The following is a 14,290-nucleotide window of genomic DNA, read 5'->3' as shown; positions in this document are numbered from 1 at the left end:
AGACTCCATGCTGCTAGGGTTTGGCAAGAACATATACAACCAGTCATTGCTCATGATATTACAAACAAAATTTTTTGGAGAATAATACAGCAGTACACAGGAAAAGTTCCCAAATTAATCACATTTTTTGACTGGATAATTCTATTTTAAGAAATATGCTCTGTAAATATTTGAAGAATACATCTAAATTTATAAAGATATTTATGAAAACACAAAGTGGAAGAAGACAGAACCAGAAAAATGAAGTATGTACTACCTATCACTATGTGAAGAGAAAAAAAGAAGAAAAAGGAATGAATTTTAAAATGCTAATGTGGGTTAGCAGTAGTGATTGAAAAATTATAATAATATTTGCATATATTGAAATTTAGGGATTAAAATGTGGTTACTAACCAGTTAATTGGTTGTAGTGATGCTCAGTTAAATTTTGTAAAATCATTTTTAAATGTTCAAGAAAATAATAATTATACATACTTGTGAAAGTCAATGATAATCCAAAACTTAATTTAGCCAATATCTTCAACTTATTCTCCAATCTAGTCATTCATCAGAACTACTGACAGGGAATCAAATTCATTGACTAACTAAGAGTTTCACTTGTTATCCCTCCCTATCTCTGACCACTTTCTGGAGAAGTACTAATGAAGCATGAAATGGCCCAGAAATTGATAGCTAGAGAAAAGAAGAATAAGAAGAACAAGAACAAGAAGAGAAAAAGAAAAAAGATCACCTTCCAAATGGATACCTAAAATTTGGAAAAAGTATGTTATTGCAGCTAACACTGAAAAAAATAGCCAACCACTAAGAGAAAATAGCATATAGGAGGAATAGGGTATATTTGAAATTATTTCCCAGATTTTAACATCATTTAATTTATTAGAACCATAAATTAAGAAGAGATCATTTACTTTGCAAATATTGAGATCAAATCGTTTTCAAAATAAAATTTTGATTCTGAATAGAATGACAGATTTTATTGCTAAAAAATTCATGGCATAGGGAATAGTGATGGACCTGGATTCAGGAAAATTCGCTGAGTTCAATTCTAGCCTCAGACACTTACTAGCTGTGTAAACCTGGGTAAGTCAATTAACCTCATTTGCTTCAGTTTCCTCATCTGTGTAATGATCTGGAGAAAGAAATAGCAAATTCTAGTGTCTTTACCAAGAAAACTCCAAATGGAAATCATAAATAATAGGACATGACTGAAGCAACTGAACAGTAACAAGAACATAACTAAAAAATTAATGGGAAATTGTTTGAGTCCAAGTCAAATCTAGGAATATTTTTAATGATTTCCACATACCTTCTCTTCATGAAAAATACTTGACCCCTGTTATTAAATGAAAGTAGATGCAACTGCATGTAAAAAAAAAAATAATATGTCTTGTCATGGTAGCCCATAAAGCTAATTTTTATACTTTATGTGCCCTGAATTACTATAGCACTTTGAATTTATATCTCAGAAATTAGCACTTGATAATAATCTTTTGTTTCATATAAGCAAGACTCTCTTCTACCAGACTACATTCTTATACAGGAAAAGGATCCTATTTTCTCTTTCAATCATTAAGATTTTAGTCATTAGTTATTTCTTGAGTATTCATTTTGAGTTCAATAATGATGCTATGGGCTAAACAGATGAAGCATAAAACATTGTCCTTGCTCTCAAAGAGCTTACACTCTAGTTATAGAGATAAGGCCAAGTAATAATTCAATATATTGGAAATGAACCATTGTTTGGTTAGTGTAAGTATTAGTGAGTACATGTTATTGTTGCTGTTGTTTCATTCATGTCTGACTCTTTATAATCCTATTCTGGATTTTCTTGGGAAAGAGACTGGAGTGTTTTGCTAATTTTTCTCCAGCTCATTTTATAGATGGGGAAACTAAGGCAAACAGGGCCCAGGGTTGCATAACCAGTAAGTTTCTGAGGCTAGATTTAAATTCCAGAAGACTCATCTTCTTAAGTCCAGGCCCAGCACTCTGCACAGCATCAACTAGCTGCTACTAGTAGAACATATCATTAGCGTAATGACATTTATACAGATCTTAACCCTTTTATATTTCACAGTTTTCATGAGTAGCTGTGGAGACATGTTTTATCATCATCATCATTATAATTCATCATAGTGGCAAATATTCTAATTATGAACCTCCCCAAAATTAGCTAGGTTTGTCTTCACATGATGGACATATAGTGAGCTATTGGGCCCATATATGAAAGCTTTCTGACTTGGTAGAATGTGCTCAAGCTTTTATCTCCTTGTACATCATTTTCAAGACCCCAGGTCCACCTTATGTTGAGGTATTATGGTAAAGCAAGAGCAACACTAAATAAAGCAAATAGAAAGGAAAACCAGGCAGCAAAAGCTACATTCCAGAATGACAGAGAGCCCACTGTCTGAGAACCAAAAGAGACAAATAGAATGACACCTAGATGATTCATTTTTTGGCCAGGACAACCATATAGTTAAATCCTAACCATCATGGTGCTTAGGCAATATTGATCAAATAATGTATTTAATAAATACTCGTTTACTTATGAGAGAGTAAAAGAACAGCATTTAACTGTCTTAAGAAATTGAAAAATAGACTATATATTCTTGAATGGTAGAACAGCCAATTTATTGAAGAAAAAAGATAGCAGCATGGTGCAGTGGAAACAATGTTGTTATTAGAATCAGAGGACCCTCTCTGTCTTATACTCTCTGTATGACATTGGACAAGTTACCTAATCTTTCTGGGCTTCAGTTTCAAGAGAAAATCAAGAGTTTGAAAAAAATGGCCTCTAAAATCCTATCCTTCTCTAAATCAGTGATTCTACAAACTCAAACTATCAAGGAAGACTAACCACAGGTCGATTTTCCCTAATGTGTATTTTTAGCAACACCTTTAAGAAACCTCAATTGATCTCCCAGCCTTCCATTTCGCAAAGCCATTAGAGCACTCACCACATCCTTTCTCATCACTATTATCATTGCAGTCATCTAGATGGTTGCAGATTTGCATCATTTCAATACAGTTTCCATTGTCACACTTGAATTGATGGGGTGGGCACGTGGCTTCTGGAGTGATACAAAGATGTTCCAGCTCATCTGACAAATCTCCACAGTCATTGTCTCCATCACAGAGGTAAGCTTTAGAAATGCACCGGCCATTCTGACAGGTAAACTGATACTGCTGACAAGGCGGGTAGACACAACCTCTCTCATCACTGCTGTCTCCACAGTCGTTGCGTCTGTCACACCTGGGAAAGGAAGCCATGCTTTCATCAGAAACCATGAAAGAGTCATCCTAAAAGGACCACCATTTTTTCAGCATTAAAACTTAAGGGGGCAGAATACAATCAGTCCAAATATATAAATTTGAACCAGCTTTACTATTAGGATATAAAAAACAAAATTATCTATTCATCCACATATTAGGCAGGATTCCATAGATAAAGCCATCTCTTTTGTCATTCATTCATTCAACATGCTCATGGTATACCTAGCACAGAGCTAGATTCTAGAAACACAAACATAAAAGCAAAAGTCCTTGCCCTCCTTCCATTCTATTGGGAGGAAGCAATATGTTAACAAATAAGAAAAGAAACATACACAAAGTGAATATGAAGTAAAAAGGGAAGGGGGGTAGAAAATATATTAGCAAATCAGAAAGGTCTCAGGGATCAGAAGAAAGTGAGTTGAACCTTGAAGTAAGTCAGGGTAAACATGAACAAATCAACAAGTCAGTCCAATCTGCTCTGATTGAGAAAAGACTTAATGAGGGCAGCAGTCACCATGCACATCACTTTCAACATCCTCCCTCTCAAGCAGCAAACTTTCAAGATCAACATAGATGCTGGAAGAGATGCTTCCATCTCAGAGGCTTAAGCAAATATTAAACTCTTACCCCATGACACTAATTTGTGATGTATCTTGCCCAGTCTCAGGATGGGACTCCCCCACATCCCTTTCCATCCCAAATCCTGAAAAATCAATCAACATTACTATTCCTGGAAAGGACACACCAATTACTTGTTCCATGTCTCCAATCTCTACTCCCTTTGATTTCTCTGTCCTAAACACATTTTCCCTTGCCACCATTTGCAAATTCATCTTGCTTGCTTGTGTTTGTAGCTCTGATACTTAATATATTGCATAGCAAATGATAAGTTCATCAATAAATGTTTTTTCATTTGTTCATTTATTCATTCATTCAATTGGCATTAGGGGTAAAAAAGGACCCACTGGAAAGGTGAAAGCCAGTGACAAAATCAAACATCCCTTTGAGAATATAATTAAGATGATAATGATGATGTTGATGAAAACACAAAAACAATAATAATAATAAGTGACATGTATATAGTACCTACTTTGAACAAGGCACTGTGCTAAGCACTTTATAAATATTGCCTCATTTGATCCTCACAAGAACCCTAAAAGATAAGTGCTATTATGGTCCCCATTTTACAGTTGAGTAAATTGAGGCAAGTACTTGTCCATAGTCACAAATTAGTATCTGAGGTCAGATTTGAACTCAGATCATCCTGACTAGAACTAGCACTCTATTCACTATGTCATGTTTGCCACCACCACTGATCACTACAATAGTCTTCTCATCTATAAACACAACATAGTTATGAAGACAATGTGTTATCAAAGCAAAACAATATGGATCTCTTAGAACATGAAAATATTTAACTTTTGCTCTATTTGACTTGAATGAACTCAAGTATTTTCCTTTCTTTGTCTCAGATACTAGCCAGAAAGGTAGTAAAAGTCAGTAAAGAAAACATATTACCAGAGTCTTTAATTCACAGCAACAATTTATTACTGTTAAATAAAGCTGCTCATGACTGATTCTTATCTCAATTCTTCAATAGCATCAATAATGAGACAAAAGAGGAATCCATTTTGAAAAAGAAAAAAAAATTACCAATATATCTCTAAAAATACAAGAAAACAAGATTTTGCAGTTTGCTTTTGGTATTCTTCTGAGCATCCAAGTGGATTTACATTACCAGCACACTTTCTAGAAGCACTGCTATTCAAGAGAAGAAAAATTCTGAACTGTTTTAAACACCATTACATTGATGATCTGACAAATGCCAGGCTTCTAGTGTTTATGACCCAGGGCAAAAGCAATTCAAAACCTTCAGCCAGCAGATAAGAAAAGAGAATACAAACTTATTAGTACCAAGGTAAGTAGTAAAAATAAGAATGAAAGGAGACCACAGTGAAGCTTAGAAAGAAGGAAAGCTCAGTAACTTTGAATATAATTAGGCTCTACTACAACATCAACTCTGGGAAACTATGCTTAAGTTTCCAAGGTGTTTTTGTAGCTTGGATTAATCATACTAAATATTTATGTGTAAGGAACTATGTTGAATATAAAAAATTTGAAGTTTTAAAAACAGAAAAATTTGAAATAAAAAATGGAATGACTTTGTGGAAAAAATTTATAGAAGGCAGATTTTGTGTATATGTGTGCGTGTGTGTAGACATTATTTGTTCAAGATGTATTTATTAATTACTTGCTAAGCATTAGGCTCTACGATGGGTCCAATGGTAATCTAGATCACAAAATTTGAGAGGCCATCTAGTCTAATTCATATCTGAAATAAGTTTTTCAGTCTAATTTTAATCTGAAATACTTCCTAAAAATATATCAGTCTTTTACATGAAGACTTCCAGTGACAGGGAACCCACTACTTCCAAAGGAAAACCTGTTTCACTTTTAAAGAGCCCTATTAAAAATTTCTTCTTGACATCCAGCCTAAATTTATCTTTTTGAATTTCCCCTCCATTGTTCCTGTTCTTCAGAACAAATCTAATCCCTCATATGCATGATTTCCTTCAAGGCAAATAAGAAATGGAGATAAACACTTTAATATATTTAACATCTATTGGTCATCCTGACATCTGGGGAAGGGGGTGGAAGGAAGGAGGGGAAAAATTGGAACAAGAGGTTTGGCAATTGTTGATGCTGTAAAGTTCCCCATTCATATAACCTGTAAATAAAAGGCTATTAAAATAAAAAAAATAAGAAAAAGAAATGGAGATAAACAATAACCTTTTCCAGAAAGGAGCTTATACTCTGGCAGGGAAGATGAGATATGTATAGAAATGTCTATAATGCAGCCTTTATTAATTGATTAAATAAATTTATATCTATTGTTATTTATGTTATTTATATTATATATTATAAATAAATAAAAATTAAATAATTAAGTCAATAAGCCTTTATTAAGAACATACTGTGTGCCAGGCTAAGTAAGTATTAGGGGTATAAAGGCAAAAGATAGTACCTACTTTCAAAGAGCTCACAAGGGAAATATATGCCAAAAGGAAAGTACTAAAGTTGAAAGAAGGCAGGGTAGCCTGATAGAAAGAGCCCAAGATTTGTAGATAGAAGAGCAGGTTTCAAATCCAATAACTGCACAATCTTTAACAAGGTACTTCATGTCCCTCAAATCCAGGTTCCTCATCTATAAAAAGAGAAATTGCACTAGATGATTCCCAAATCATGTCAAAAGCTTCCAGCTGGGATCACTCAGGGAGTAGTCCATGAAGGGGGTGGCATCTGAGTTGGGTTTTATGAATTGGGTAGGATTTCAAGAGACAGAGAAGGGGAAAGTATTACAAGGAAAAGGGAAGATTTGAGCAAGCCACAGTAGCAGAAAAAGTCCAGGACATGTTCATTAACCATGAGTGATAGTGGAAGAAGAGTTTAGAGAGATCGTTTGGAACTAAATTGAAGAGCAAGAGAAAAACAATACTGAAACACTGATACATGAATATAATATGATAATAATAGGAAAAACATTTATGAAGCACTCAACACAGATGTTCTTTAAGGTGCTGACTTTGGCCTTTTTTTCTCATGATGTAAGGAAATGAGTACTAGACTTGGAATTAGAAAATCACAACAGAAAAAAAAAAAACCCTATGCAGGAGCAAAGATGGACAGCTCTGAATACAATGTGCAGTCTTTTATTACATGGGCTTTCTTGAAATAGAAATATATTGCTTTATATTTTGAATCCTTTCTTATGTTCTGCTGTGCACATGAAAATGTTTTTTATTTTTTCTTATTTTGTATTTAAGTCTAAAATAAAATAAAATTTTAGAAATAAAAAAAACTTTTTAAAAAATATTTTTTAATCTTGTTTTGAGTCTGTCTCTGCTTTTCAATAATTGATTTTGACCTCAAGGTCATCTGTGAAATGAGGATAAATCCTAAGGAATAATCCATAATTGAAGCCTAAAATTATTAGAAACTGGAGATAGTCTCCTGCATATGCACAGTTTTGAGGCAACAGATAGAACACTGCACATGAAGACAAAAAGACTTGAGTTCAATATGTGTTTTACACTAAACAAGTTATTTAGCCTCTCTACCTCAGTTTTCTCAACTGTAAAATGAAGATATTTAATATATTTATATATTATATTTATATTTATTTATATATTTAATATATATTTAATTCTCAGAGGGAATAAGGAAATAGTTATAAATCATTTTGTAATTCTTTAAGTGCTATATACATTTTAGTTATTATCATTATTATTAACATAGTTAAGGGCAGGGCACAAGGATGTGCCATCTCATTTCCTTTTTTTCATTTCTTTTTAACATTTTTTAAAATTTTGTGTTCTGGTTCTATCCTTCTCTCTCATCCTTTTCCCACCCACTTAGAAGGCAATGTAGTTTCCATGAGAAATTCCTGGAGAAGATTCTGCCTGCCAATGTACATCAGGATTCATTTTTCAACTTAAAAATTTAGAAAGCTGTGTTGGAGTTGCGATCAGCTGAAACCAAACTGAGCTGTAAAGCAACTTGCACAGGACCATACAATCAGTATGTGTCAGAAGGCTCCCTGACTCCAAGACTAATCTCTATCTGCCAGAGTAAGTCTGCCTCTCTATAAGAAGTAATAAGGGTCTGAATTAGACTGATGATACTATAAGAGAGGGTAGAAAAGACATGAAGAAAAGCTGAGATACAGAAAAGAGAAGTTGATGGAAGTGAGTCTAATAGTCGTAATCATCATATAATAGGATGCAAGGTCATTTGCAGAAAGTAAGAGCGATGATGGCAAACTTGAGGATAATGAATAAGGTTTAGAGCAATTACTTCAGGGAACATGATAATTACCCACCAAAGAAAAATCTTAAAAGGATTGCTCTGCATTGTGAAGGGACTGAATCAAGCTTCTCTCATACCAAAACCAACCTGTAAGAGTTTCGGATACACAGCCCGTTGCCACAGGTAAATTCATTTTCAGTGCAAGAACGTCTGGTGCAGTTCTGATGTTCATCATAAGCATCATTGCAATCTGCATCTCCATCACAGATCCAGGCTCTGGGAATGCATCTCCTGAGGGGAGGCCGGTTGTTGACACATGTAAATTCAGAACGAGTACAGTTGCGATCAGCTGAAACCAAAGCACATCGAAAGAATCACAAATTTTGTGAAAAACTGTTCTTATTCAACTGAGTAGGACAGTAATATAATTACACCTGTGATCTCAAGACAGTTAATTTGACAGTGGGGCAAAGTGTGGATTGAAATGCTGCTCAGAGAGTATAAATTGGAAATTATTACAGTTGTCTGGGTGTGAGGTGGAGTAGAGGCCATTTGAGTAAAGAAAAGGGGTTGGACAAGAGATATTGTAGTGGTAGAAATGGAAAAGTCTATTACACCCATAACTTTAGAAAGTAGAAAATAAAATAACTGATTGATTCTATGTAATACTTGCCAGTATACAAAACATTTTTCATACATTATTGGATTTTAGTTTTATAACCCCATGAAATGAGATTAAATACCTTACTCATGATCAAATTCCCAATAGGCATCAAAAACAATATTTGAACTAATTTTTTCTGCCTCTAAATTCAGCACTCTTTCCTATGGACTTCACTGACCTAGAAGGGGCAGATATTCAAGGATGGATATACCTATTTTATAGCTAAGGAATCTGAAGTTCATGAAGATGAAGTGATTTGCACCACATTGTAGGGGAAAAGGAAAGAAAAATAGGAACTCAGGATACAAAACCTAAAATAAAAAAGCCCCTGTCTTCAAGAAGTTTACATTCTGCTGGAATGCAGAGTACGCTCTGCTATATGTGGGCAGAAAACATAGACATATATTAGCATAAAATAAATAAATAAAAGGCATATATGTGATACTATGTGTTAAGCATTATACTAAGCAATTTATAAAATGTTATTTATCCTCACAGTAATTCTTCAAGAGAGATATTATTATTATTCCCATTTTATAGATGAGGAAAATGCTGTAAACTAGTAAATGCCCAGCTAGTAAATATCTTAGATTGAATTTGAACTTAAATCTTCCTGGGTCCAGGCTCAGGTCTATCCACCTTGCTGATAGGAAATAGCAAAGGAAGTAGTTAGGATGTAGTAAAGCTGAGATTCAAACCCAGGCCTTCTAATTATAAGTTCAGCATTCTTTTTCCAACATTATGCCTCCATTCCAAAATAATTACAAAATTTATAGTAAAAGATTGCTTATTGTTGCAGACATTTCATCAAATTCATAGATAATAACATATCCCATAGAAATGGAACTGCTAGGTGACCCAAAGGATAGAGTGGTAGCCCAGAAGTCGTAAAGTTAAATCTGACCTCACATACTTACTAGTTATGTAACCCTGGTCAAGTCACTTAGCCCTACTTGCCTCCATTCCCTCATCTGTACAATGATCTGAAGAGGGAAATGGCAAATCACTTCAATATCTCTGCCAAGAAAACCCCAAATAGGGCCACAAACAATCAGATTTAACTGAAACAGCCAAACAATGACAACAAAAATCCCATAGAAACAGAGTAGATGAGATTTATTTTCTGTAGAGTTGCCAGAAACTCTGAAGCCAAATGACATAAGAGAGAACAAATGAGTTTCTAGCATGGTTTCATTATCTCAAAGAAAGAGAAAGATGCAGTCACTTTATTTAATCTCATTGTTGGTGGCTCAGAATTTCCCAAAAGAGCAGGGGAATAAACAAAACATCAAAATCAATTCATAGGCTCTGCCCAGCTTTTCTACTAAGCTCATCTGAAGTTGAGTTATAGACCAGTCATTTCACATAAGAGGGATTCACAGGAATTGTTGGACCTGCCAAACTTCCATGGCCGTTGTTTTGAATTTCCTATGGTAGAAAGGGAATCTCCTGAGGCATCTAGGCCAGTATTCCAATTTTCTTCAATGGGAAAATCTGCCTTATCATTTAGAGACAGATAGAGACACTTAGATGGAATAATTTCTTCTTTCCTCACCCCCACCCCCACAAAATACAGCTAAAAGCCAAATTATGAGATTTTGAATTGCAGATTTATTGGCAAAATTGTTCCTAAAGCAAGACTCAAGAGTTGTCTTTATCTAGAAATTGATAGCCTTATTAAGTCACCTCCATTTAGTTAATTACTTGTGCTGGCTAAGTGCACTAGAGATAAATTAATGTGGGGTTGCTTTTTAAAAAATATTGTAAAGCATTTAAGTGGAGAACATCAAATGATTATAGGATGAAATGCAAATACCTCCATTCAATTAAAAAGAAATCTCTCCTAAGCATCAAACTGTCCAAGGATAAAAGGGTCACTTAGAATTATTTCTGAGAAATGAAACATTGCATTGGATAAGATTTATTCCACATACCACAGCTGTGTCTTTGATCTTCATCACTCATGTCCCCACAGTCATTGTCACCATCACAGGTCCATGTGCTTGGGATACACCTGCCATCATCACATCTGAACTGGTCTGCTCTACAAGTTCTCACATGAGACACTGCAAAATTAATAACCTTTATTTTATTGATGTGATTGGTTAGATTAAACAGATTTAAACAGAATTAAACCAAAATTTCATAAAAGTGGGCATTTATGGATCCAAGCCTAGGAAACATGTATCAAAACAAAGATAGAAATTCTCTTACTTGAAAACTATATTATTCATTAGGCAATTGTATTTCACTAACTTTTTATTTTATTTGAAGCAACTCAATTTGATGATAAGCCATTGGATCAACTCACTCTCTATACTAGATGGCACAATAGATGAAATGCTTGGTCTGAAGTCAGGAAAAGCTGAGTTCAACTCTCACCTGACTTACTATCTTCCTTGGGCTCTCTTTGTCTCAGTTTCCTCAACTATAAAAGAGAGATCATGATAGCATTTACTTCACAGAGTTGTTATGAGTATTAAATGAGATAAAATTTATAAAACACTTAATAACAACTCCAGGGATATAGTAAGCTCTATGCAAATGTTAGCTATTATTATTATTAATATTACCAATCATTCTCTTCTCACTGAGCTTATGAAATATAACTACAATGATGTACTAGTGTGAATGTAAAGAGCAAGGGACAATTTTTTCAGGCGAATAATGCTCTTTGTAGAAGACGTTTTGGGGGACATATCTGTAGAATAGCTCTATTCACTAAGCAGTTCCTAATTCTCCCTTACTAGTCTGAGAAAATCTAGTCAGACTCTGTTGTCCCTTTGCCTTTTAAATTAATAGTAAATAGATGGCATACCATATACTAAGATAAAAATCAAAATGAATACATGATTTAGATATAAAGGTAATACCAAAAGCAAAATAGAAGAGCATGGAATAGTTTGCCTGTAGATTTATGGATAGAAGAAGGATTTGGGACCAAACAAAATAAAGAGAACATTATAGAATGTAAAACAGATAATTTTATTATATCAGATTTTTAAAGTTTTGCACAAACAAAACCAATTTAACCAAAATTTTAAGGAAAGCAGAAAACTAGATAAAAATTTTACAACAAGTAATTCTGATAGAGGCCTCATTTCTCAAGAATATATAGAACTGAGTTAAATTTGTAAGAATACAAGTCATTCCCCAATTGATAAAAGGTACAAGAATATGAACAGTTTTCAGAGGAAAAAATCAGTTATCTATAGTCATATGGAAAAATTCTCTGAATCACTATTGATTAGAAAAATGCAAATTAAAACAACTCTGATCTATCACCTCAGACCTATCAGATTGATTAATAAAAAAAAAAAAGGAAATGATAAATGTTGGAGGGGAAGTAGAAAAACTGGGACATTAACGCTCTGTTGGTGAAGTTGTGCAGATCTAACCATTCTGGAGAACAATTTACAACTAAGTCCAGAAGGCTACAAAATTGAGCAATCCAACACTATTACTAGGTCTTTTCTCAAAGAGTTGTTTTAAAAAAAAAAAAAAAGGAAAAGAACCTGCTTGTACAAAAAGATTTATGGTAGTTCCCTTTGTGTTGGCTAAGAATTGGAAACTGAGGGGATGCTTATGAGTTGGGAAATGGCTAAACAAATCATGGTATATGATTTTAATGGAATATTTTTTGTGTTATAAGAAATGACAAAAAGGATAACTTCAGAAAAACTTCAAGAAATACAGGAACTGTTAGAGTGGAGTGAGCAGAACCCGCAGAACACTATACACAGTAACAACAATAACGTATGACAAAAATTGTGAATAACTTGGCTATTCTTAGCAATAAAATGATCCAAGAAAATCCTGAAGGACTCATGATAAAAAATGCTATCCATATCCAGAAAAAAAAACCTGATAGTTTGAATACAGAATAAAATATGTTGTTTTTTACTTTCTTTTTTAATTAGAGTTTTCTTCTACAAAATGACTAAAATGGAAACGTTTCACATGATTAAACATGATTATATCAGATTGCTTCCCATCTCGGGGAGAGGAAAGAATGGAAGGGAGGGATAAAATTTGAAAATCAGAACATGAAAGAAATGATGAGTGTTTAAATTGCTTTTACATTCAACTGGGAAAAATTAAATATTATTTTTACATAGTAAATGAATGACATCTGTGTGGCATATCATCATTTTCATATACTCTATTTTATTTCATTTGAACCTCATAATAAGTTTGAAACATAGCTAACACAGGTAATATTTTCCCATCTTTATAAATGAGGAAACAGAAGTTTAGGCTCAGAAAAGTTATATGATTTGCCAGTAAGTAACTAGTAAGCAAATAGTTAAGAGTCAAATCCAGGCATTCTAAACCTCAAATATCAGCCTCCCAAAGCCACAAATATCATAATTAAGAGAAATAACCAGTAAAATCTCTCTAAAGCAAAGATTCTTAACCTGTAGTCAGTGAACATTTTCAAAAACAAATTTTGATAACTCTATTTCAACATAATTGGAGTTTTTGCAATCTTATATATTTTATTTTATATATATAAAAGCATTATTCCCAGGAAAGAGTTCTTATACTTCATTAATTTCCCAAAGATCTCCACAAAACAAAAAAGGGTTAAAAATTCCTTATTCTCTTCTCATAGGAAGACTATACGAATAGTCATGATGGGCTCCAAGTCAACTCAGCAGCAGTCCTGAAACCCCCTTACAGTAACAAAGAAAACACAGTATAATGAGAAAGTAAGTGTTGGAGAAAAAACAACTAGTTACTCTAGGGAGCCTCAGAAGCAGGATCACAACTGAGGGCAGAGGAGAATGAAAAGATACTATCTATGTCACAATGCATCCTTTAGCCCAGGAGTTTTTTTTAAGCTTTTAAAAACCTTTTTTATTTTCAAAACCCATACACAGATAGTTTTCAACATTAACCCTTACAAAACCTTGTGTTCCAAATTTTTTCTCCCTCCTCTCCCCTAGAAATCAAGTAATCCAATATATGTTAAACATGTGCAATTCTTCTATACATATTTCCACAATTGTCATTCTGCACAAGAAAAATCAAATCAAAAAGGGAAAAAATAAGAAAGAAAACAAAATTCAAGCAAGCAACAACAATAAAAAGTGAAAATACTATGTTGTGATCCATTTTCAGTACCCACAGTCTCTCTCTAGGTACAGATGTAGACCAGGAGTTCTTAACCCACTTTGTTTCATAAACCTCTTTGAAGTCTGTGCACCCCTTCTCAGAATCAATTATTAAATGCATAAAATAAAATACACAGGATTGCCAAGGAAGCCAAAGATTGATGAAAATAAAAACATAGTTTTCCCGTCTAAATTCATAGAACTACCCACAGAACTCTTGGAAGATTTCCATGAACTTCAAATTAAGAACTCCTGCTCTAGGTCATCAATGACCTTTTAATACTTCTCAAGTTTTATTCCTTTCTTACCACAAGAAGAAGGTTCATCAGAGCCATCAGCACAATCTACTCCTTGGTCACAATACCAGTGAGCAGGAATACAGCGCCCAGATGTACAACGGAACTCATTGCTGGTACAAGTCAGAGAGACTACA

The 14,290-nt window shown here is 33.8% G+C and overlaps 1 protein-coding gene across 1 annotated transcript in view; it reads right to left on the bottom strand.

Moving 5' to 3' along the window:
- LRP2 (LDL receptor related protein 2) overlaps positions 1 to 14,290 on the bottom strand; it is a 237,659-nt gene that overhangs the window by 71,730 nt on the left and 151,639 nt on the right. The window contains exons 47-50 of the mRNA XM_051986217.1: positions 14,166 to 14,285; positions 10,675 to 10,806; positions 8,224 to 8,425; positions 2,955 to 3,250 (exon numbers count right to left, since the gene is read on the bottom strand). Coding sequence (XP_051842177.1) covers positions 2,955 to 3,250; positions 8,224 to 8,425; positions 10,675 to 10,806; positions 14,166 to 14,285 — 750 coding nt within the window. The remainder of the gene's footprint in view (positions 1 to 2,954; positions 3,251 to 8,223; positions 8,426 to 10,674; positions 10,807 to 14,165; positions 14,286 to 14,290) is intronic.

Source organism: Antechinus flavipes, chromosome 3 (assembly GCF_016432865.1).
Source record: "Antechinus flavipes isolate AdamAnt ecotype Samford, QLD, Australia chromosome 3, AdamAnt_v2, whole genome shotgun sequence".
In the NCBI taxonomy this organism is placed as follows: domain Eukaryota; kingdom Metazoa; phylum Chordata; class Mammalia; order Dasyuromorphia; family Dasyuridae; genus Antechinus; species Antechinus flavipes.
The sequence above is the reverse complement of the archived record's forward strand: the minus strand, read 5'-3'. Positions and strand labels throughout refer to the sequence as shown.